The 26,412-nt window shown below is 41.2% G+C and overlaps 1 protein-coding gene across 8 annotated transcripts in view; it reads right to left on the reverse strand.

Annotated features, from left to right (window-relative positions):
• Bcas3 (BCAS3 microtubule associated cell migration factor) overlaps positions 1–26,412 on the reverse strand; it is a 481,599-nt gene that overhangs the window by 385,336 nt on the left and 69,851 nt on the right. For all 8 annotated transcript variants that reach the window (XM_021178140.3, XM_021178141.3, XM_021178147.3 and 5 more), the window contains exon 9: positions 3,846–3,953. In XM_021178140.3, coding sequence (XP_021033799.1) covers positions 3,846–3,953 — 108 coding nt within the window. The remainder of the gene's footprint in view (positions 1–3,845; positions 3,954–26,412) is intronic.

The following is a 26,412-nucleotide window of genomic DNA, read 5'->3' on the forward strand; positions in this document are numbered from 1 at the left end:
ATGCAATAGGAAAGAAGAGGTGGGTGGAACAATGGTTTTAGAAGATGGGTTCAGTGAGTTGAATGTGAAGACTGACCCTGCTACATCAAATCACAGGAACTACGGTTAAATAGAACAGAAACAGAGGTCAACCAAGGACAAATGACAGCTCCTATTTTCAGACCTTGAGGTGGTACCTGGAAGGACATATCTAATAAGGATGGAAATATATGGATGACAGCTAGGCCCCTGGGGCAGACTTATAATCCCAGGTACTCAGAGGCAAACACAGAAGAATAGGGTATTCAAGATGAGCCTAATTTACACATTGAAGAGGAAAGGTGTGGCCAGGACCCTAATGGTAACAGGATATGTAGCACCTGTGAGGCCATGGGTTCAATCCCAAGCACTGAAAATTACTAACAAGGGTAAAGACGACGATGATGCGAGTTTTATGGAAGCAAAGGAAATCTGTCATACATGCTCCAGTTCGGGTACAAGGATAAAAGGGCATTCCCCAGAGTGGGCAGCCACACATGGTAGCCTGCAATCCTGCACCACTGAAACCACATTAAAGCACATGTTACATAAGAAGTGGAATTAGACTGCAAGGGTGGGAAGCAGAGACCCACAGCTCCAGTGCACAGCACTCCGTTGCCCACTGCCCAGAATGCACTCTCTCGGGACATATTGTCAGCCATTGGCCTCCGGTTTTACCTGAAAATAGTTTTGTCTCTTGGGCTCTGTATACATAAATTTATGCTCTTCAGGAAATGTATAGATCCATCTGGCTTCCTGTTAAACTTTCTACTCTTCTTTCATATGCTCATGGGCTCCAGTAACTTTTTCTTATTTTTAGTATCTTTTTCTTCTTCCCCTCTTGATTTTATGAGACTGTGTCATGTATCACAGACTAGCCTCAAGCTGGCTACTTAGAAGAGGATGTCCTCCTGCCTTATCTCTCATGTTCTGGAATTACATGGCTCTGTCACCATACCCAGCAAACTGCATAATCTCTACAGACCAATATTAATTCTTCCTGCACTGAGTTAACTTGGTACACCCAATCAGAAGTGCTTGGTGGGCCAAGCGTGGTGGCAAAAGGACAGCCAGGGCTCGTTACATCAAGGAACCCTGCGTTGAAAGACCAGATGTGCTTGGTGCATGCCACTCTCAACCCCTTTCAGCATCAAGGGGGCTAGGCCTTGAGCACATTGCTATCTGTGCTTTCGGTGTACGTCTATCCACTAGCAGGACTGACATGCCTGGTCTCTGCTCCTCTTCACACTGTGGGTAGTGGAGAGGCTAGAGGGCTTCTTCCCCTGCTCCCCAGTGCTGTACGCTGCATCTCTTATCTCAGCCCATCTAAAGCTGGCCTCACCCCAGCACAGGATCCTTCTGACCTCCTGTCCTCACATCACCTTAACCCAGTCAGGTGGCAAACAGGAGGGCCTGCTCTGTGAACTGCTACTGGCACTCTCACACTGTTCTAGTCACCTGCGTGTGTGAGCAACCTGACACTCGGGGTGGAGGAACTCAATTCTGACAGCAGAAAGGAAAATGTGTAACAGCATCAAGAATATTTTAAGTCACAATAGTTGCTTTACTTAAATTACGTAATTACTGAAATGACTTCACAGAAACAGTGTTTGCACTTCCTCTCCCATGACTTTATAGTACCAGACTAAGGTCTCATCATCAAATCAAGTGGAGATGACAATAGCAGGTCATTCTGAGAACTCCCTGAATAAACCTCCTCGTGAACAGTCTTGGAAGTACACACTGAGATACCTAGTCAGCCCTCAAAAGGTCCAGAGTCCCTGGTGAAGCAGCCCAGAATAGCCCCCAGGCTCTGAGTGCAGAGTGCTGGGGGAAGCAGAAGGGTCCTCTGTGTTAGTGCCGCTACCCTGAACCACAGGACTGTGCTCACCTACCCTCTGCACACTTTTGCCCGGAAAATGATCCGGGCAAAAAAAAAAAAAAAAGGAGTTTGCATACACGGGCCCATCTGGTCATCCACACATCCCGAGTCTCTGAGGATTCCCTCAGGCCATAACATACACTTCTGAGTAAACTCAGGTTTGCTCAAATCTACCCTCTGCTGGTCATCACTATTCGTGCCAGACACCACACCTGTCAGCTATATACCTGCCAATCACCTCCTAAAAGGTCTCCTGAACCCTTGTTGCGATCTCACAATTGTCCTGTGTAGTTACAGCATTCACTCCTGAATCAATGTGTAATACAGCTGTGGTGATTTTGTGCGCAGCTGTTAAGGATCTGTGTGCTTTCTGAAGAAAGGCAGGTCCAGACCCAGGTGACTATGAAGATTTGGGGGTAATCAGGAGCTTTACCGTGACGCTCTTGGCTACACATACACTATGGTATTAATATTTAAACAGCAATTATATATTGTTGATTTCCTCTCTAGTTTAAGCTCAGCAAACAATTTAAACAAAAAAGAGTCAGCGTTTTGCTGCTCTGTGTGAATGTTCATGAATTTATAATATAAATAAAGAATGTATATTCTAATGTTGCATTCTAATAAATCCATTTGGGAAAGCTTGGAAAGTTCCTGGCTGCAAACCATTCCACACACAGCTCTGAGACAGGGTGAACACAGTGCACTGTTTCTAGTTCACTAAGTCTTTCCTCAGCATCTACAACTTGCAACTTGAGTTTGAGTGTACTCACAGACACAGAATTGAATTCAGGGCTTCCCACATACAAAAGACAAATTTCTTATGCCCCATGTTTGGGGCTTTTTTGTAAGATTTACTTATTTACACTCATTTGTGAGAATGTGGGTTGGCATGGACATATTGTCAGAATGTGTGTGGATGTGTGTGGAGCTCAAAAGACAATGTCAGATATCCTCCTCATGCTCCACCTCCTTAGAGGCATCTTGTACCCAGACTAGCGGGCCCATGAGCATCCCGGGATTCCGCTGGCCCTGCCTCCCACCTTGCCTTAGGATTGTTAGGGCAACAGGTGCCTGTGGTTCCTCCCTGGGTTCTTGGGGTTGAATTCCTGGAGCTTTTTATCACAGAGCCACTCCCCAATCTTATGTGTCTGCTCTTAGTGGCAGAAGATTTACACTTGGTGTCTCTGACTCTGATCGAGGTATTTCTCATCCCACAAGTTCAGCCTTCCCTCCTATGAAGTGAAGTGCCACACAGACTGGATTCCTAAGATTCTTTCTTCTCTAACAGCTTGTGTAAAAATGTTATTATTACTAGAATTCACACAGCTTAATCTACATTTGAATATTTTCTCATAATTTTTAAGAAAGAAAACTGACCACAACCACTATTGCGAAATGTTAAGGAATAAAAAAAGCATACTAAATCATTAGGCAAAATGCAGTCATGCTTGCTTAAAATCCCAACACTGAAGACACTAAGCCAAGAGGACAACAAGACCAAGGAGAGCCTGGGCAACCTGGCAAGACTTTGTAACAAAATAATATAAAGTTAGACGGGGCAGAGGGCAGCCCAGTCCTCAAACTAATGCTTAAGGGCTCAGGTTGAAGTTTTATGCATGAATATTTTCGTATGCAACATCCAGGTTTGACCTCACCACTGAAAAGGAAGAGACACGCCCCATTCCAATACTTGATTTCCTGTACTCTCAAGAACACTGCCTGTGATCCTCCATTTATATAAATTCCACTCATATCTCTCTACACTGAATCACAACTCTTGGCTAGATCAGGAGGCTGGAAAGTACTCAATATGAAATCTTAACTGTTTCACTGGGAGGAAATTTGAACTTATTTTCAAATTCAGTGACTGGAAATCGTAGTGCCTTCTACATGTCAAGGAGACACATTACAATTTGAACGTAAGCATATGAAAAACACTTACCGCTTATTACAGTGAAGATCATAAATGGGTGTTTTAAACTGAATGGACTTGACCATTTCCCCAGTACGGAGTGAATACAGATCCACACAGCAGTATGGTGGTGTCGTGCTAAAAAACAAACATTACTTTAAGTTAAGGAGAAAAGACAGCACAATAACATTTTCTCAGCACATGATACCAAGAAATATATTTAGTGGTGATCACACAGAATAAAAATAATACAGCCAGGCAACTCATTTTTTAAAATGTAGCATCAGGTCCAGGAGGGTGACCCATGCCTTTATTTCCAACACTGCAGAGGCAGAGGCAGGCAGAACTGAGAGCTCCACAACAGGAACGGCTGTAGAACTAATGCTGTGAAAGAGAACATCTCGATTTTGTAAATAGATTAGTAACATGCTCATGGTAAGAAATGCTTCCTAAATTTGATTAAAGGATTAAAATGATTTCAAAATGAACAAATAAAATTGGTAGATAATGTATATGGATGTAAAAGTACTGCAGAGTATGATGCAAAAATTAAGTGGTAGAGAAAAGGCTCATTGTCTCAGTTGAGCTCAGCACAGGAAGTCAGTTCTGTGCATAACTGAAAACCCAGTTTACAGGGAAGAAAGCTGCCTGTATTTACCATAAACTTGGTTTTGTATGTGTATAAAGCTCAAAGGTGTGAAGAGAAGGACACAGATTATGTCCCTGAATGTTAAAGAAAACTGCTGTGGCTGATACATACTTGCCACCCGAGCTCCAGCCCTAGTTATCTCTCACCTATACCTACACCATGTACCCCAAGAGACCCAAGATACTGTTTAAACACACACACACACACACAGAAAATTAAAATTGTAAAACAAATACCATTTTAAAGCATAAAACAGTAAGATTCATTAGAAACTGGCTTCCTCTCTGTATAAAAATACACAACAGTGGTGTGACAGCAGGGAGCAGTGTGGCACAGAGCACTTAAGTGGGCTGAGCAACCCCTGGTGTTGGGGAACTGTTGTCCTCCATGACAGTAAGATATTACCTTGCATGTACACAGAGCAACTCAAGAGAGAGAAATTTTCTGAAATTCTGAAATTTACTTTCTAAAATTAACAAAAGTAAAATATTACACCCAAAATTAATCTGACCCTCTACTGCTAAGAGAACAAGTTAGCAACCAATGAAACTACCAGGGGGAAGCAGTGTGTCCTTTCCAGTGAAGTGCTCATGGCAGTGGAAGCCAACCGCTTCACTGGTCCCATGCAAAGGATTCTTTTCCAAAATCCCCAGACAGGAGGAGAACTGCCACAAAGCCTCACTTCAATCCTAACTGAACTAACAAGACAACACAATAAACTATGGACATACTGGGGAACCACTTAAGCATTAGTAAACAGAAGTAAAAAAAATCTTCCGGACACATTCTCTTGTTCAGTGATTGACTCTATTTACAGATAGCTGAAGAGAAAGTTCCCATGAAACTTGGGGTCTATGTATCTCACAACTTGCTACGCTGCAAGACAAGCTCTGCTCTGTCCTGCCACACACACCCCCAACACATGTGCCACAGAAGCCAATACCATAATAAAGTTATATATATAATAAAGTTGTCCAGGTTCTACAAAGCTCAGTGATTGGGCCACTGGAACAGACCTCATATCAAAATGATGCTGATTTTTAAAGAAACCCAAGGATGTAACTAGTTCATTTCGAGTGAAGGGCTGAGTCTATAGGATCAACAGATTGGATACAACTAAATTAGCAAATGAGTGCATAAAATCCTCTGAATCAGGCCAGAGAGACTGTCTTTTAACACACATGTATCAAAATGAACAATAAATATAGTTTGTAATTTTTATGATAAATACAGTGATGGATGTAATTCGGCTCAATTGAATTTCCTTATATAAATGAGGTGTTTTATAGTAAGTTACGAAGCAACAATCAGTTAGCAGTTGTACATGACTCATATCCATAACAGGGGTTATTAATATTTCATAGGGAAAGGCCCAATTTTCATATATTATGATAGCCAAAGGAATGGAATTTCTAGACATTTAAGTGAGAAAGGTTGATTATGTCTAGTTAAAGACAAAGGCTTTTTTCCTTACTAATGAAAAAGTTTTCTCTAAAAGCAATTGTAAACCACAGGACAACCTGGATTCCATGATGAGAAAATATTGAAAATATAATGAATACAGAAAACAGGCATCAATAAGAACCCAGCAACATTATCATTTAAATGAATATATGGTTGAAATTACCCCAGGCAAGCAAAAATAACTGTACTTACCAACTCTGAATAATCATATACAATAAAGCCAGGCCTAACCTCTCCAATTCAGAATTAACTGTGAAAACCTACTTCCAGCTTTATTCCCTACAGTCTTTCCTTCACATTCTCCTTGATAATTAGGTGTTTCCAGTATAACTTCTGTGTGTTGACTCTTATGTGAACTTGACACGGGCTAGAGTCATCTGAGAAGAGGGAACCACAATTAAGAAAATGCCTCCATGACCATCCAGAGACTGCCCTATCTGGGGATCCATCCCATAAACAACCACCAAACCCAGACACTATTGCAGATACCAACAAGAGCCTGCTGACAGGTGCCTAATAAAGCTGTCTCCTGAGAGGCTCTGCCAGTGCCTGACAAATACAGAAGTGGGTGCTCACAACCATCCATTGGATGGAGCACAGGTCCCCAATAAAGGAGCTAGAGAAAGTACCCAAGGAGCTGAAGGGGCTTGCAGCCCTCTAGGAGAAACAACAATATGAACTAACCAGTAACCTCAGAGCTCCCTGGGACTAAACCACCAACCAAAGAAAACACATGGTGGGACCCATCGCTCTAGCTGCATATGTAGCAGAGGATGGCCTAGTCAGTCATCAATGGGAGGAGAGGCCCTTAATCCTGTGAAGGTCCTATGCCCCAGTATAGGGCAACCCCAGCGTCAGGAAGCAGGAGTAGGTGGGCTAGTGAGCAAGGGGAGGGGAGTGGGGGATAGGGGACTTTCAGAGGGGAAACTAAGAAAGGGGAGAACACTTAAAATAATAATAATAATAAAAGGATAAATGCAAAAAGGGGGGATGGAATTCCTGTTGTCAGGTTTGCAGGACAAACACATTTATCCATAAGACATCCCATGACCTAAATGACTGATTCTGGATAATAAATCACTTACTTATAAAGAAAAAGAAGAAAATGCCTCCATAAGACCAGGCTGTAGGCAATACTGTAGAGCATTCTCTTCATTAGTGAATGATGTGGAAGGAAGCAGCCTTGCTGTGGGTGGTGTCATCCCTAGGCTGGTGGTACTGGGGTCTCTAAGGAAGCAGGCTGAGGCGGCTAGTAAGCACTCCTCCTGTGTGGGCTCTGCACTGTGCCCACTTCCAGGGACCTGCCCTGACTAACTTTGGTGTAAACCTTTCCTCTTCAACTTCCCTTTGGTCTTTGTGTTTCATCTCAACAAGAGAAACCCTGCTGTGTTGAGAGCTCACTTGGCTGTTCAAAAGGTTTTTGTTTTTGTTTTTTTAATTAACTAGGCAAAGATCTTGTCTCAAAACAATAAAATGGGCACAATGTCACTCTAATTAGATTGGGCACAAAAGTAAAAATAAAGAAAAAAAACTCTCAGAGAAACTGGAAATCTGCCCCACGGGTATTGGTAATGTAGTTGGAATTTGAAATGGCCTCCATATGATCTCTGTTCAGAGTACCTGGTTTCTACCCTGTGCCAATATGCTCATGTACATATACTTCCTATGTGTGTGTGCACATGTGCACACTTGCATGTGGAATATCTACCTCAGTCATCCTCCCCATTTTTTTTGCCAGGATAGGTCTTTTAGTGAACCTATGGCTCACCAATTTGGCTAGCCTGCATGTCAGTGAACATTCAGAATAAGCTTGCCTCTACTTCTCAGCCCTGATCCTTCACCCCACTTTTACATGGGTGCTGGGGTCTAAACCCAGGTCTTCACCTTTACACAACACCTTCTGAGCCATCGTCACAACCCCACCATCCTATCTGGGAAGCTGTGGGTGGGGCCTCCAGCTGGAATCAAGTCACTGGCAGCTGTGCCTCTGAAGGGTATTTATTCCTCACCCTCCTTCTGCCCTTGGGTCTGGGCTTGCAGGTGGTATGCTGTGAAGAGTCACGTGCTCCCATCTCTGACTCTCCTGCCACCACAGATGCCACAAACCACACACTTCCTAGCAGAGGGACTGAAACCCCTCTGCTAACATGAAGCACTAAGCAGCTTCCAACAAGTGCTGTGAAACAGTACAGAAGTGACTCTCACAGGTAGAAATCCAGGATGGTGGACCGCCTGTGGGAGACAGGCTGGCAGACCTCAACATAAGGCAGTATCATCCGAGGTCTGACAACTCCACTCCTAACCTACACCCAGGAGAAGTGAAAGCATATGTCTATGCAAATGTTGGTACATTAATACCCACAAGAGCATTATTCATAATAACTGAAGTGGAAGCACACTCATGGCCATAACACACAAATAACAATGGGATAAGCACAGACAAGACTATTCTCCAATAAAAGTAAAAGTACTGACATGTTCTGCCATGTGGATGAACCTCAAAAACATTATATTAAGTGAAATTAGCAGAGACTTGCATGGCCTCATCCTGTAAAAATGCATTTGTCTAAGGTGTCCTGAGGGGGAAATCCATTGAGACGAGAGCAGGCTGGGGGCTGCCTTGACCAGAGAGAGGAGGAAATGAGGAGTGACTTTGTAATGGGTGTGCTTTCCATCAGTGTGAGGAACGTGGGCTGCTAACAGGTAACTGTTCTGCAACATTTCCAATGAATTACAGTTTAGCAGTGTATGTTGTTTTTTATGAATTCAATTTTAGCAAAAGAAAGCAGGCAGAGTGCATGCCTGACAGAGTAATAAAACCACAGAGCTAATAAAATCTATAGAAACTGGGGGTGGGGACATAATGGCAAGTCTTCAATATTAGGAAAGACACAGACAACTAAACCAAACAACAGAGATCTAAGACATGAGGCAAAACCTAGAAAGTGAGAATGACATAATATACTAGATTTGAACGTGACAATCAAACGGGAAACCCAGGAGAGAAGAAATGGAAGACAGAAGGATCTATGGAAGGCCATATGGAGACATACTTTCTCACAACTCAACTAAAACTTAAATCCTAGGACGGGACATGGTAGCATACACCTTTATTCCCAGCCCTTACACAGACAAACAGATCTCTGAGTCTGAATGGGGGCAAGACCTACATTGTGAGATCTTTTCTTTTTAAAAGTCATATACATACCTAAATAAACAAGAGGGGCTAATGTGCATGACAGAACAAAGGGCAGGGATAACGTTCTGGTTAAAGGGCGGGGCCAGAGGAATAAGAGTTAGAAGAGAGATGGAGAAGTGGACCCCTACATGAGAGGACATTGTTGCTCCCAGAAGTCATGAGTTGTCAATGCCCAGTCACTGAAACCTTTGTATGCATTATTGGCCAGGAAGGAACCAGAGGCTACTGCCGCTGCTCTCAATTACCACCATAAATAGAAGAAGATAAGTGGGCCTATTGTCAATGATGCATGCAGCCAAAAAAAAAAGAAAAAATCTCAACCAACCAGGAAACTTCCTACCATCTTGCAGGCTATTGTTCAATACTAACCTACAAGGCAAGATATGCCAACTGGCACAATGGTGGCATGACTGATAGATAGTAACCAACAACGGTCTGATTACATTTGAAGCCTGTTCCAAGGGAAGGAATGCATGCTTGGTTCCTCCTCCTCCTCCTCCTCCTCCTCCTCCTCCTCCTCCTTCTTCTTCTCATTTCTTTTTTTTATTAGATATTTTTTATATACATTTCAAATTTCAAATACTATTCCGAAAGTTCCCTATACCCTCCCCCCGCCCTGCTCCCCTACCCACCCACTCCTGCTTCTTGGCCCTGGCGTTCCTCTGTACTGGGGCATATAAAGTTTGCAATACCAAGGGGCCTCTCTTCCCAGTGATGGCCGACGAGGCCATCCTCTGCTACATATGCAGCTAGAGACATGAGCTCCAGGGGTACTGGTTAGTTCATATTGTTGTTCCACCTATAGGGTTGCTTGGTACTTTCAATCTGGTCAATAGTCCATAGCCCTAACGGGTGCTGAGGAAGGACAAGTTTTGACATGTCAAACTGCCTTCTAAATACGTATGTTTAAATCTTAATACACTGGTCATGGTTAAGCCGGTGATCATCTATTTTGTGTACTTATGAAATGTGTCTAGAATATAATAAGCTGTTAATAAAGAAAAAAACTACTCCTGAATAAGATGCAATGCCCATAATTAAGAATAAGAGTATGGAAACATCTAGACCATCTACTGAATTATATCACACTCAAAATCATCACTGGTTAAGAGCATGTACTGCTCTTTAAGGACCTGCGTTCAGTGCCCAGCACCCATGCCAAAATGGAAAACCTACAGGGCACTGGCAGCTGCTGAGAGGCACATTTAAAATACGTACAAAACAAGGAGTGCACAGGGGTGTATTTTAATAAAACATAAAGTGCAGAGAAAAAAATACATTTGCAGGATCTTGAAATTTGTTCTCACACCCTAAAAGGCTCTCACCAGACTCATTTTGTGGTGCCAAAGGATGTATGTGGGAAATTCCCCATGAAGGCACTGCAGATAACAATTCTAGACACTACAAGTAGCCTCTAGATCATAGGACAACAACGTCTTCCATAATTGTTTAAGGAAAATAAACTAAGTTAAAAATTTTTCTCCCAGATGAATCTTGGACAAGCTGACTGCAGCCTATGAAGCTTAAAACCCTGTAAGCTGGCATGGACCCCTCACAGAGAAAGTAATAAGACTGACCAACTCTGAGCTAACAGGCTGCCCAGCACTAGGTAGCCATGCAGTGCTCCCTCTTCTGAGCAAAACAATCTTTAGATGCATGTCAATCTCCAGTGAGGGCAGAGGTCTTAGAGTGATAGTCAGCAACATTTAAATTCTTGTTATTAAGCCACGTCCCAAGCATGGGGGGAGGGGGGGAGACTTGCTTGCTCAGATGGCCACATTTGATGAGAAGAATAATCTAAGCATACAATTAAGGTTAGACTTAATTACTCATCAAAAACTATTAATAAACACTACTTTAGAAATAAAATGTATTCTCAAAGTACCTAAGCAGACTTATATCATTAAAGCTATTTTTTAAAAAACTGAATTTTTTCCCTAAGTGCACATTTTCTGTAACAATAAAAAAACAATTTCAAAGGAAAGGGGGCATGCTTATTGGGCTCTAAGCAATTCCACCTTGTTTGATATTTCTCAGGTAGTGCCAGAAATTAAACCTGGATCCTAGTGCACACTACACAGGAGTTCTACTATGGACCAAACTCACGAAACAGGAAACGATTTTCATCCAAAGTCATTTTACTTTTTGAAAGTCATACCAGCAACATATTATTAATTAATTGAAGATAATCAGTTCAATAATTTTATCAAACATATATGAGATAACATTTAGATAAGTTGTACACATAAAATATACGACAGTTTCCAGTTTAAGTGAAAGATGATGGTGAGGATTAAATCAAAGAACCCAAAATGGGAAAAGACCAAAAGCTAGAAATTATATAGGAGTTTAAGTAAGGCACACTATACACTTGAGAATTCTTGTGCAATAATTTTTTAGAAGGCTTGAAAATCTATTCTCTAGGTCATAAACTAGGCTTCAAGAATCCACAGAACAAGGACTCACTAAGACTGCAAACATTATTACTGTGCTGAGGATCTCAGCAATTTTTTCTTGTAATATATGAAGTCATCCATGGTAACTAATACTGTATCTTCAAATTTTAAATATTACACAAAGAAGAGGCAGCAGACAAATGTAAAAAGACATTTTAAGCCTAAGAAAGAGGCAGGCAAGACAGCTCAGCAAGCCAGATAACCTCATGTCAATCCTGGGACAGAAGGGATAAAAGGGAGGAAACAACTCCCACAAGTTGTCTTCTGCCACTACTGACAGTCTACGGTGCATGTGCCCCACCGCAAGAGCACATACAATTACTAGACAAAGAGATAAAAGTAAATAATTTAAAGCATGATGGGAATAGGAATAACAACTCATTGCATATTACATTTAATTCCTAAATTCAATAAAATACATAAACTTTATCTCAAGTCTGTTTTTGAATTACTAAGACACCATAAGTTCAGGTGAGATGAGAGTTAAGAGTCATGTTGAAACCTGGAAGGTGTTTTCCAAACAGCTTTAAAAAAAAAAGGAACACAATGACCATCACCTTAATGCCAAGTGAAATATGGCTTTTATGATTTCAAAATCCTAAACATTAATACCATTTCCTTTACAAAGACCATCATTATTTCCATTCATGATATTTAACAGATTGAAAAGAAATTAGGAAAAGTGCAACAAAGTATCTGAGAAACTGACATTTTCCAAGAATGTGCAATGTTTAAGAAAAATACAAAATAGCAAAGACATTTAAAATCTACCAGGAATTGTAAGAAGCATGGAAACACTTATTTTTAAATAAGAAAAAGCCGCACAATCCTCAACATGTGTTACTAAATCTAATCCTTTAACTGTAAAGGGAATTTTGATAGCATTATATATAGTATTGTAGTCTCATTCAGAGCTTGAAGAACAAAAGCATGTTGGTCTTATTCTTTATTAACTAGTACTTTTTTTAAAAAAGGAAAATGGAAACTTAGTCATATTAAAAGCTAAGGCTGTGATTAGCTTACTTAGTAATTCTTTATTCTCTCTGAGTAAGAGCAGGTGATTCCAATGCGTGCTAATAAGGATGCTGTCACAGGGAAGACATGAGCCAAGGAAAGAGCAACACCATCTTCACAAACAGGAGGGGAGTTAGAAGTGAAACCAGAGTCAAGACAGTCCTTTTCTTGTTTTGTTTGGAAAGGGGGTGTTCTATGTCACCCTCTACATAGGCCACCTCTGACTCCCATGTACTGAGATTGAAAGCCTGCACAGCCACACCTGAATTCTGATAGTTTTCTGGAAATAACTTGGTACCACAGTTGGAAAATACCACACCACACTGGTTACCATCAAATATAATTTTAAAAGTATAAAAACTGGAGGCTAAGGATGGCTCATTGGAAGCTCATAGGAATAGCTTGTTCCTCTTCCATAGGAACTGAGTTCAGTTCCTAGCAACCGCTTGATGGCTCACAACCACATGTAACTACAATTCCAAGGGACTTCTTTCTCTTTAGGCCTCCTGATGCTCTATGCATGATTGCACATACACACACACATACATACATACATACATACATACATACATACATACACATGAATAAATAATTTTTAAAACTTACAAGTATTACATACCAATTATATGTATGATATGTACATTAAATAAAATTAACATATGAATATAAAATATAGCACATTTTAAAACCTTTCACCTGATTTTAGACCAATAAAGTACAAGTAAAATATTATACAGCAGGAAGGAGTAAACAAGAGTAGTAAGGAAAGTGAAATTGTAACTAAGATTTACAACATTGTAGTCTTTTCTGTTCTCAGTAAAGCATTTCCAATCCATGGGTCCATGCGTTACAGAATACATCACAATTCAGTAATCAAGGAGACCATGTAACAGTGATGAGGATGCCCAGTGATAAAAAGCCCCAACATTCTGAAGAGCAACAAATCAGGCGAGTTCAAGCTGTTCCATCAAATAACTGCTATCAAAACGGACATGTTTTATCTTATGCAGAAGTCATTAAAACATTCTCAGTGATAAAATGTAATCAAACAGATTAAACAAATCCCGTTAGTACCATTGGTACATTTCTCAGATTTATAGGGCCTTACACTAAATTTTGGGCTTTCAGAGGTTCCCTGTTTTTTCTTAGACATAGTATTGCTCAATGAATGAATGAAGAATGTTTTATGTGAGCTGAGAGAAAGGATTAAAGTCAAGAATCTTATAAGATGTCAGCTGCTCTCTCTGTCTGACACATTTCTGGCCATACCATGCCACTACACTTTCATCCTAACTCAGAGAAAGTGCACTGTAGGAGCAAGAGGGGCCCTGATGTGAACTACAGATTGTGGGTAAGAAAGAAATGTCACTGGAGGCTGGGGAGATAGAGCCTACCGCATCATTCTTTAATCAAGGAAACGCCTCCACAGACTTGCCTACAAACCAATCGGATGGAGGCATTTTCTCAATTCAGATTCCCAATCCCCACATGGCACTAGCTAATGGCAAGCTGACAAAAAGCTAAGCAGCACAATCTTCAATTCACTTTTTCTGGTGTTCTGAAATTGCCTTTCAAATAAATCTCTTTTTATTGGGCATGGCAATACATGCCTAAAATCGAAGCACTTCCGCTGAGGCTGGGTAATTCCAGGTAAAGGCCATCATGAGCTACACAGTATGATGATCTCTCAAGACCACAGTGAACAGAACACGATCTTTAAAGACCTATTTTGAAGTCGACCTTAGAACTGATGAACGAATGAAGTCAAGATAGCTGCTCTGTAAATGTCCATCCATGAAACAAATACCCTGATATTTTAAATCTTTCCCCTGGTGATCCTGACTTCTCTCATAATCCTTCTGATATTCTATATTCCTTTTGTTAATCATGAAAACTGTGCACTTGAATTGCTCCAGATATCACCATAAAGCCTTTACATGTATAGTAAAATTTTCTATCAGAAAGCTTTTCTTTAAATATCAGATTCATTCTTCATCACTGAGAACTGTGATCTATAATTTTCTGCATCAAATATCCTGAAAATTCTGACAAGAGCATAAATTTTAGTTCCTCAGCATGGAATATTTATTTAAATTGCTGATATTCATCTAATGGTGATAAACACAGCAAAAAAAAACTTTTCATAAAAAGACTAAACTTTTAGATTTGCAATAATGGTGTGTGTCTATAATCCTAGAACTGGGAGACTGAAGCAGGAGGATTACTTTAAGTTTGGAGCTACCCTGGGCTAAATAACAAGTACTAGACCAACCACTGATACAGAGAAGGAAACTGTAGCCCTAGCTTCATTAGCATCAATTTTCCAAATAACCAGAGAAAACTCATGCATTGCCAGGGAGTCAGGTAGTGAATATTGCAATGAATAACACTTAACAGTGCTTGTAGTTTAAATTTGGAACACTAAGATTTCCCTTTGCTAAATTCCTTCAGTAAACAAAGATAAGTTCACACTAGTAATAGAGGGAGGGAGACTGGTATTAGGATGTGATGTGAATAAAAATAATAAAGTATGGGGAAAAAAGGAAAAAAGTAAGATTACATGAGTAATAAAAATATGAATTAGCACGAAATCCTACACATGTGCCCCCAGGAAGAACAGATCTAGGAAATTCAGTTGAATTTCCTTCATCCCAAATAAAATGAACCAGTACAATGCATTTATCAGGAAGTTGTATCAGAATGTTCACTTAAGCAGCACATATACTTTAGAAAAAGCTAGAAAACATAAACAGTTCTATTTATTTTCCCATTTTATTAGATAATTCTAATTATTAGACAACAAAATATGGAAAACCAATAGTGAGAGATTTAGGAAAAAGAAAACAACGACTATGGCTCAGCTATTAAAGAGTATGAAGGGGCTGCTATTCCAGAAGACAAAACTTAGCCGGGCATGGCGGTGCACGCCTTTAATCCCAGCACTCGGGAGGCAGAGGCAGGCGGATTTCTGAGTTCGAGGCCAGCCTGGTCTACAAAGTGAGTTCCAGGACAGCCAGGGCTACACAGAGAAACCCTGTCTCAAAAAACAAACAAACAAAAAAAAACAAACAAACAAACAAAAAAAGACTTCCCACCTGGTGGAAGCACATAACCCTCTGTACCTCCAGTTCCAGGGAACTGATGCCCTCTTCAGGCCTCTGGGGGCATGAGACATGCATGTGGTCCACAGACATCCATGCAGGCAAAATATTCATACACATAAACAAGTAAAATAAAAGAATCTGGATATAGGATCCCAACACATTGGGAGGCTAAAGTAGAAGCATCATGACAAGTCTGGGGCAGCCTGGGCTATCTAGTGAGACTATGTAAGGGAGATTTGAAAGATGTCTCAGTCTGTGAAGGTCATTTGCCATACAGACAGACTGCCCAGGCTCAAATCACAGAACCTCAAGGTGGAACATGACAACCCATCTCCAAAAGTCTTCATAAGTAAAAAATACAATATAGAACAAAGAGCATAGGCCAGTACTTGTCTAACAAGCAGTAAGACATGACTGCCTCACAGTTTAAGGTTCAGGGGTTTTGAGGATCTCATTGTATGGATTCCTGTGAGTGCTAAAATTGCAGGTGTGTACTACTACATCCAGGTAGGATACTGGCATACTAATTTGGAGTCATGGAATTTTAAAGAAACAGTGAAAAGTAATAAAATACAATGAGAAAAATATAAGAATTGGTTATAGTGAAAGAACTCTCATACACATGTACACAGATTATTGTTCAGATTTATTTTCCTAAAAGCAAGAGAACTTATAACTGCTTCTCTATTATTATAAATAAAAACCAGAAATCCTTTTGCTCATCAACAGTCTTGTATTTCCATAGTTTAATAAGAAAAAAACATTATAAAGCTGAAATGAGAATATTTATGGCTGGCTCAACCACCAAAAGCACCTAATGATACAAACAAAGCAAGCTTAGAGACCACAAGTAGAATCCACCATGGAACAATCTGCCTACTTTTCTTACTCCACTGTCACTGAAAAATCCAGAATCTATTACTGTGTGTGACATTTAAGTATAAATGAAATCAACATACACCAGGTCCTGCTCCCGGGCATCTGGACTCAGTGCCAGCGGGTCCCAGACCTCCTCAGGCTCTACCAGGCATCAGGCACACACCCATGAACATTAACAATAAAATAATTTTCAACTGTTTACACAAGGAGTGGGTCAGGGGCCAGTTGTGCCTTACTTCTATTTTGGGTGTGATTCAAACCTCTCACTATCTACACCTTCTGCATGGCCTAACAGACTCGCTCGCTCTTCTGTTCCAAGAGCCTCAGACTAGACTTGACTCCCCTGATTCTCCCGAGTGCAGAGATTATTCTTAGCATCTGTGCCACGATACCGGAATAACACTATTCAGCTTGTAGAACCTGAACCAGTGCTACTGAACAGTACTGAATACACAAATGTTAGCTGTCTGCTACCGAGGAACAGCCAGGTAGAATGCTAAACCGAGTTACTCTTCATGAAACTATTGTGCACCTGGCACAGCTGTGCACACCTGTATCCCAGCACTCCAGGCAGAGGCTGGAGATCTCTGTGGTCTAGTCTGGTCTATACAATGAGTTTCAGACCAACAGGACTATGTATGTACTAAGATTGTCTAAAAATAAAGTTTTATAATTATTTTAAAATTTATAGAAACAGACATATAAGTGAATATAAAGCTTGTTAAAATGTCTTGACAATACCATTACTTATTAGACAGACACATAAACAGTTTGACTCACTATCTCTTGTAAGGACAGGTAGAACGGAGCAAAGCAAGGGAAGGTAAAATAACAAGGGGACTGTAAGTTGCATATTGCCTTTAACATGAGCAATTTAATTCTGAAGTAATCCATTATATGTGAACACATATCATTGTCTTGTGACTGAATACAACTTACCGTGGGTAGAGAAGAAAACAGTAATTATTTGTAACATGATTTGAAATTTGGGAGTTCACAGAAATACCCTCATACACAAAACCATGCAGTTGCATGGTCACAGGTGAAAAATGCCACCGTTACACTGGAGCAATTAGTGACCATAGCCTAATCACACAAGGATGTGGGTCTCAGCACAGCCTTGAATAAAATTTAATATTCTGTTACAAGGAATAAAAATTCACTTTACTGCCCAGGATCAAAAAAAAAAAAAAATTCACAGCATCCGAACTGTAAAAATTATAGCCGTCCTTTCTGGCTGCCAAACCAGGTTTCTCCCTGAAGTGATGACTTCCATGGCTTTAAGAAGCCACCGAGCTGCTGCCCTTCCTTCTGCCATGAATTACCTAAAAAGTCCTTCAGGAAGACTGGGAAAGACTGGAACTGGAGATCCGAGGTCACAGAGACCTGGACACCAGGCTGGATAATATTCTATCTTGGCACGTACACCTGTGGCTACAGCACAGAAATGCTCTCTGCAGAGAATTTTCCACACATGTATACAGGAGGCCAGCAATCCTCTGCAAGACTGACGAATCCTCTGGACCTCAGGGGATACTGGGAGCTTTCCCTCTGCTCCTCCTTCTCAGTCACCAGAGCACTAACAATGGAGTCTACAAATTCCCATCTCTGCTTCGAGGACTAAGCCAGTAAACTGTGGTCACACTGACACTAAACGTCTTCAGAATTCATTTCATAAAGCACGGGTTAGGGCCTGAGTTCTCCTTTTTAAAAGGGGGTGGAATACTTACACACACACACACACACACACACACAAAGCGTCTTTATATTTTTGGACCTAAATCTTAAAGTAGGAACTTTGAAAAGGAAAAAAAAAATGAAAATAAAAACCTAAGTCTAGCAAGCCTCAGCTCACTGGCTCTCTGTCACATTGATTTATGACAGTTATTTCTTAGGGGAAAGGAAGACACAGATGCAAACAATTACTCTATTTTTGCAGGCAACAAGTGAGGTGGGTGGTAACTGAGAAATTTTTTTTTAATTCTGTCACAATATTCTGCTTTTTCTTAAGAAACCCTCCTCACACAACAAACGTTCGCCACATCAGAGAATTTCCAGGGCCTGAAGCGCCGCTTTGATTCCAGACCGCTGCAGGCATTAGCAGGAGGTAATTAGGGTAAAAAGTTCAGCCACAGTTCCATGGCTAGAGTCCTGCCAGAAATAAATTTCCTCCCTGTTCACTGTACCCCTCCCTACAGATCATATTGAAAACACATTTATCTTTGTAGAGCTTGTTCCTCTTCTAATTAACTTTATGGCGTTTACAGCATTTAATAATTTAAAATGGCTGCGATCGCAGCAGTTTTATCTTTCATGGTAGATGAGTGTGTTATCATTTCTCCCACACTGCTGTTTGACGAGTGACTCACAGACCTGCACTGCAGCTGTTGATCCCACTCTCTGATTCTTCCTAACCAAAGCTTTACTTTTCCCTTGGTAGAGAAAGAAAGAAAGCTGACAAACCTATTCAGAAGGTAGCCTTTCCATTCTCACGAAAACTGAGAATGATTCGGGAGTAAACTGAATTTACAGTCAAGGCAAAGAGATATCTCACTGTTTTTCACAGTGTTTCACATTTTTCACACAGAGAAATATAGACTGTTATATTCAAGACATAAAAGACATATTAGACATGTGAGTTTCAATAATTTAAAACTGCAGGGCAATCAAAGCCCCTTTGCCATCTCGGTGTTCCAAGTGCCTTCTCCTACACCCACATCAGGACAGTTAGCTCTCTGCTTTAACCCTCACTGAACTTGCTGTTTGAAAAATACAATGCTAATAGAGTCTGAGCCATGGCCCTCACCACCATGATTTTGTGACAGAATAAAATCAGTATCAAGAACTCAATCCAATGCCTTTGTAAACAATGAACTTAAGGGGAATAAAACTGCCTTATGATAGGATAACAGTAATAACCCTTGAATACAAAAATATATTTTTAAATAATATCCGTTTGTTTATGAGCACAAAACAATAATACTTTGAATGGGATTATGAAGTTGTCAGTGTTTTCCAAGAAAATAAGAAAAAATACAAAAGAATTCTTTTTCAAAAACCAAACTACTTGGTCCACACTACTGTGCAGTATGAATAAGAGCTACCCAGGCATAAAGGGGCAGCATGGCTCCACGGAGCACACAGCAGAGCGAACTTCCAGGGGCCCTGCAAAACAGGGCCGCCTCACTTCATGCCAGATGACTTTTCCTAAGTGACTATGCACAACTTCCTGTCTCACCTCTTTCCCATTCATGGTCTAAAAGACACTGGGGACGTAGGCGGCCATCTAGGGTCTGTTCTACCCAGGCCTATGCCAAAAAATCATGTTTTGTGCTATTACAGTTGAACTGACATTTCTCAAACATAAAGAGACACTAATTGACAGCACTCAGTAGCTGGAATGCCAGTAGGGGACAGCAAAGGTAATTGATTCTAAGTGACTACAAATGGGAAGATGTGATCTCAGAACCCAGCCTCATGGGAAACCTCCTGGAACAGAGGCAAGGAAGGACACATACTCCCTACCTGTCCTGGCTACTGGAATCCCATACTGATCTACAGAGGTTCCTAGAATGCATAAAACTACCTGCACACATCTAAAGCAGCGTCACCCAGCAATTCTGCTCCTAGTTATCAAAGCCAAAGAATCAGAAATGAACACTGTGTGTGAGGAAGTATGTGTATGTGCACTTGTTCGTATGTGCATGCGTGTATCCAGAGATTAGCACTCAAAGACACTGGAAGAAATAAAAAAAAGATGGTACTTGAAAGCTAGGAAGTGGTTCATACCACTATTTGTTTTTATTAGTTTTAGCCCCTACTAACTTTTTATCTCTTCACAGCTTGTTGCGTGCAAAGATGAGGGTGTCTTTAACCCTAATGACACTAGCACATGTAATTCTTTGCTCTCCAGGGCTGATCTGCACTTTTTAGGACGTTTCTCAGCACCCTTGATTCCATCCATTATAGAAGCCACATGCCTCCTCCTGCCCTCCCACACAACTGTCACAAGACACTGCCAAGCAACCTGTGAGAACAGCCTTTCCTTCTTCTCCCCATGTGGAAGCAGTGCCTTGTCTTACTACTGCAGAAGTAGATGGGAGAGGCCCCAGTGTGCCACGAAAACACATTAAAAGCCCCTTCTTAGAATAAAAAGAGCAAGCATTTGAATCAGGCAGTTCTTTGAGATTGCTATCTAAATGGCATGCTAGGTGACCTACAACAAGCATCTTAAAATCATATACACAATGTATGATTAACCCAGTAGCAAACAAAGATCCCTTATATTTTACTGTGTCTGTGTTATAATTTACTCAGTAAATTACATCCATATAGTCTTTGATTATAACAGATTTCAACCTTAGTTAAAGCAAATTACCTTCCTAGAAACCTCAGTTCTCTAATACAATAAAATCATCAAGTAACACAATTAGTGACATTTGGAAAGCTTTTATTCTGGTTAAATACCATATACTATATCAGCACAAGATCTGGCTGGAAGTGACGCTGCAGGCACTCATATTGTTCCAGATATTCAAGAGAACTACTAGAGCCTGGGAGTTCGAGACCAATCAGGACACCAAAGAGGGCCTTCATCACAACAAAACACACACACACACACGTCTTCCTGGAATATGGCTTTAAAACTAAGCCATGTGAAAACCCCATGTTGCTCATGTTAACTGCTGGTCTCTCTCCACTGCATCCTTAAGATAATCACAGCAGAGCAGTGATCTCTTTGCAGAATTACTCACTGCACACATGCTCTGTTCTGCCAGCAGAGTAAGCGTGCCTGGGTGGAATTCCACAAAGTCAGAATCTATGCAGATGTTCCTTCCCGTTTGGTTTCCTTTAATTTGCAAATCTTGTAATCTAAGCCTGAAGTTGACTGAACCAACATTTAAACCAGCAGAGCAATATCAGCCAAAAACTCAATCTGTTTTCTATTTAAATGTCAAGACTGCATCCTTTTTGGTGGCTGAAAAAAAACTGTTGTTTTGAAATGATTACACAGTGGAACTGCAAGCCCTTTAGTAGTTTTATGAACTGCTTCTAAAAGGAAAGCTATGCTTTTAAAAGCCTTGAGGTTATGGAGCGGAAGGGAAACGTGGAACACAGAGATGCTTACTTCTATATTTCTAACTACCCATTGAAGGTCCCTTAAACTAGACAACAGCAAAGAAGCTTTCTGAAAGTTCATCACTGAGTCGAGGCTGAAGTGCTACCCTGAGCCTTACTCTCTTGAAGCAAGCTTCTTCTACCAAGAGGAGGGACAGACAAGGATGCATTACAGCTGGGCATGAGAAAACTAATGTGGGGGTGGCCATGCTCATTATCTTGATTGGAGTGATGGTTTCATGGGTATATACAGATGTCAAAATGTATCAAACTGCACACATTAAGGAGGTGCAGTTAATCATGTTTCAATTATGCCTCAATAAAGATATATGTACAGCATTATACACATGAGCTTCTGTAGGGAATATAAACAAATTACAATTTTTCCATGGAAGTAAAGATCCCTAAAAGCAGTCCTGGCGTAGCCCACAAGGACTGGCAAAACAGAACAACAACAGCAGAGGTGAACAGGCTCCACTCCCCAAAAGCTTTTATCCCAACCCATAATCAGATAACTACATCAATATACAGAAAAGGCATTCCCAACAGTGAATTCTCTCTACTGTTCCTATCCTCGGATTCAAATCAACGACTATGTGCCCCGCCTAATACATACCAGACTGCAGTGAAAACTCGCTCACCTCATCCTCACAGGAATCAGCATGGCACCCCTGGGTCACTACCACGTTTCAAGGTTACGGATCCCAAGAACAAGAACTGACAAGAACTGTGCTCTTCATCTGCAATTTACTTCTGAATCTTTTCTCTAAAGTCTTCATTGTTTCTATTATTCCTATACATTTAGCCATAGCATGGAGACTAACTATAAAGCATCAATTTTAGGTTAATCCTTAGTGAAGAAAACTATAGAACAAGGAACAAGCAGAAATGAAACAAGATTCACCATTGATGGGTCAGCATCTTGTGTCATTACATCCAAGTTTCCTTCAAAAATATCTTTATTCAAATCTTGAGTTCAGTACCTAGAACGTACTTAAAAAAAAAAAAAAAGTAGCAGTAGCATTCTTACAGTGCAACAGGAGGCAAACACAGGACTTGTGAGAAGCTTCCTGACCAGTACCACACAGGCCACACAGGGTAGAAAGGACAAGAAGGAGCCTGTCTGAACGGGGAGTGGGGGAAAGGTGACAACAAGTGGTGTCATCTGACTCACACACATACACTGTGGCGTGCACCTAAATATACATGCAACATATATACTAACAATTAATTAGTGACTTAGTCAGTCAGTCAGTTAAAGGGGTGTGCCTTAAATGCCAGCATTCAAGAGGCAGGAGGCAGGAGAATATCTAAATTCAAGGCAGTCTGATCTACATAACAAGTTTCAGACCAACATGTGTGACCTGTCTTTAAAAAAAAAGAAGAAAAAAGACGAAGAGGATCCTCTTAGATACCACACAATAAAAACATGAGCAACAGCATAATTACTTGAGGCTCTACATAGTGACTAGAATCCTATTCTTTAAAATGTCTGTAAATGAAGAGAGATTAAATAGAAAATCAGGGCTGGAGAGATAGCTCAGCGGTTAAGAGCTGACTCTCTTCCAAGGGTCCTGAGTTCAATTCCCAGCAACCACATGGTGGCTCACAACCATCTGTCTGTAACGAGATCTGATACCCTCTTCTGGTATGTCTAAAGGCAGTGTGCCCACATACATGAAATAAATAAATAAATCTTTTTAAAAATAGAAAAGTTTTCCACGAGAATCTTAATTTAATTGTATTCCAACTCAAACTTTTCTCAGAGAAAAAAATATTAGCTGCATGCCAAACTGACATTGTATGGTAAATATAAATTAAGAAGGAAATATGAAGTCAGGCATGGTGGCACACACCTATAATCCCAGAAAAATCAGGAGGCTAAAAAAAGGACTGCCACAAGTTCAAAGCCACCCTGGGCTACAAAATAAGTTTTGGGCTGGCCAGAACATGACCGGGCCATACCTCAAGACAAAAATATAATAAAACCTGATTCTATTTCCCACATTCACCGCAAGTACTCAAAAGAGACAAGTAAGTCTGAGTTTGAGCCTAGCCTGATCTACACAGAGTCCAGGCCAGATGGGGATACACAGTTTGAACCCTGTCTGTATGTGTCTATGGGGGGAGGGGCTTAGGCAGGGAGAGGGAAAGGGAGAGATGAAGAGAGGGAAAGAGGAGGGAGGGAAAGGAGAAAAAGAAAAAAAAGAGAGCGGAGGGGGAAAGGGAGGGAGTTAGAGAGAAAAGGAATTAAAGGGGGAGAGAGGGAGGGAGGGAAGGAGGTCGAAAGGAAGGAAGGGAGGGGAAGTCTGTCCTTCTTATAATGCACAGCCTAATTGTTGTTGGGGGTGGAGAAAGGGTGCTTGGGAAGCCCTCTGTGAAGTGTGAATCACATGATCCGCTGTGTAGCAGACTTTCAGTATCAGCATCACAGGAGTCTGGTGAGCAGCTGATGGGAGCAGATCACCAACAGAGGCAGAGAGAACCCAAACTAGAAATCTCCACCGGATCCATGGCAGTTGGAGCTCAGTGAACCCCATGGAAGAGGGGAAGGAAGAGTCATAGGAGAAAGAGGGGCCAACAACAGCAGAAGAACACAGCCCACACAAAAATCAACTAAGCAGGACTCACAGAGCCTATGAGGGTCTGAGCTAGGTCCTCTGCATGTTGTTATGGTTGTTAGCTTGGTGTTTTTGTAGGACTCCTAACAGTGAGAGTTGTGTTGTCTCTAACTCTTTCACCTGCTCTTTAGACCATTTTCCTGCTACTGGGTGGCCTCACCCAGCCTTAATATGCAGGTCTGGGCCTTCTTCGGTGGATGGCCCTGGGAGGCCTGTTCTTTTCTGCAGGGAGAAGAAGGAGTGAATCTGGTGGAGATGGGAATTGGAGGAGGGAGACTGAGAGGAGGGAGGGAAAACTGCAGTTAGCATGGATTGTATGAAAAAATAATTCATTTGAAAAATGTTTTGATTGTCCTGATTCCAAAACTACCATGTGCGCGCGCACGCACGCACACACACACACACACACACACACACACATGCACTTGCACACAAGAATGCAAAGGCATACACACACACTACATAACCACAAACAATTTTCCAGTGAAATCAGCACAATATAAAAGACTAAAGTCCTCTCAGATGATAATGCCGATGTACCATTGGTTATGATATCCATTTAGTGTACTACAAATATTTTGTGTTTCTTAAATATCATTGGTGACCTCAAGACAATTTTCTAGATCCCACAAAGAGCTCTGTAAAGTCCGTCAACGCTCCAGTCAATTTCCTTCCTGTTCTAGGTGCAATTTCCATCCTGGACAGGGTCCCTTTTGCTCAGCCTTTTTCCCTCCTCGTTTTTCTTCTGCACCATTCTTGCTCCTTCATGACCCCCTCACCCACAACCTACATAATGGCTTAGACAAAATGTAAGCTAAAATCAAGAATGCTCAGAAACACATGCAATCAGTAAGTTCAAGAACTGTGATATCAACCATCCACCCTTTTGGGGCAGACAGAAGCAAGCTGCTATTTTTAGTTTCAATACAAACAGTTACTGAATGAAAAACCACTAGAGTCGCAATGGCTTAGAACAACCACCACTCACTTCTGCTCAATGGACAGGATGGGTAGTTCTTGTGAGCACTCCTTCACACACTTAAACATCCATACTCCCCTTTGGGGGTCCGGCTCTCTTTTTAAGTGATCTTCTACCCTCATATGACCATGACAGAGGTGGCCAAGCTCCTGTTTAAGAACACTGTAAAAGTGCTGGGCTTGCCACAAAACTGAGAACCTGAGTTCTAATCTAAGCACATGTGTGATGCTGGTAATCACTGACGAGCATGGCTAGCCCAGTCAAAGAGCTCCAGATTCAGGCCAAAGCAAGAGATCCAACCTCAACTTCTGCCCAGTAAGCAAACAGACAAAGAAGGGAATGTCCCTGTAACATGAGTGTGAGGACACTGACATGCATATACCATACACACACAGGGTGAAGCCATGAATCAAGCATCCATTTGTGGTGTCAAGCAAGTCTTCCCGGCAAGTGCAAGGACAAGGAAGGATTGCCAGCAAAAACTGAAGCAGAGCACATTTCACAATACTATGCTATGACATTATCTAACAAAAAGCTGAGATGTTTATTAAAATGCCAATAATGAGTCTGGGGAGATGGATCAATAAGTGTCTGCCACACAAGCATTAGAAGCTGAGCCTGACTCACAAGCCATGGTGTGGTGCATGTATTTGGTTGCTATGTTGTGGACCAGATAGCCTAGCATCCACAGCACAAAAGACAATGCATCTCAAAACAAGACAGAATCCCAATGACAGAGACTGAAGGGTGTCCTCTGACTTATGTACGTTCACACACACACACACACACACACACACACACACTACTGTTCTAAGAACAGTCCTACATATGATTTTATTAAAATGATGTCAATTTGCAGACATGTGTGAAGGCCTACACTGAACTTTCCCCTACCTGGGATACCTCTACCCTGCTCATCTTTCATTCTTTGTTTTGGCACAGGGTTTCACTTCTTTGTATTTATTTATGCACCTTGCTTCCCTGGGCAATCATCATGTCGACTGCATCACTACCCAAACTCAACTTTACAACGGAGACCAGGCGAGTGGCTGGCAGAGGAATGGGAATGTGTAGAACACCCACGGTGCCTTGCCATCCTCCTGAGTCCCCCCTG

The sequence above is a fragment of the Mus caroli genome, unplaced genomic scaffold (assembly GCF_978045245.1).
Source record: "Mus caroli unplaced genomic scaffold, Mus_caroli_1 scaffold_13, whole genome shotgun sequence".
NCBI classification, from domain to species: Eukaryota; Metazoa; Chordata; class Mammalia; order Rodentia; family Muridae; genus Mus; species Mus caroli.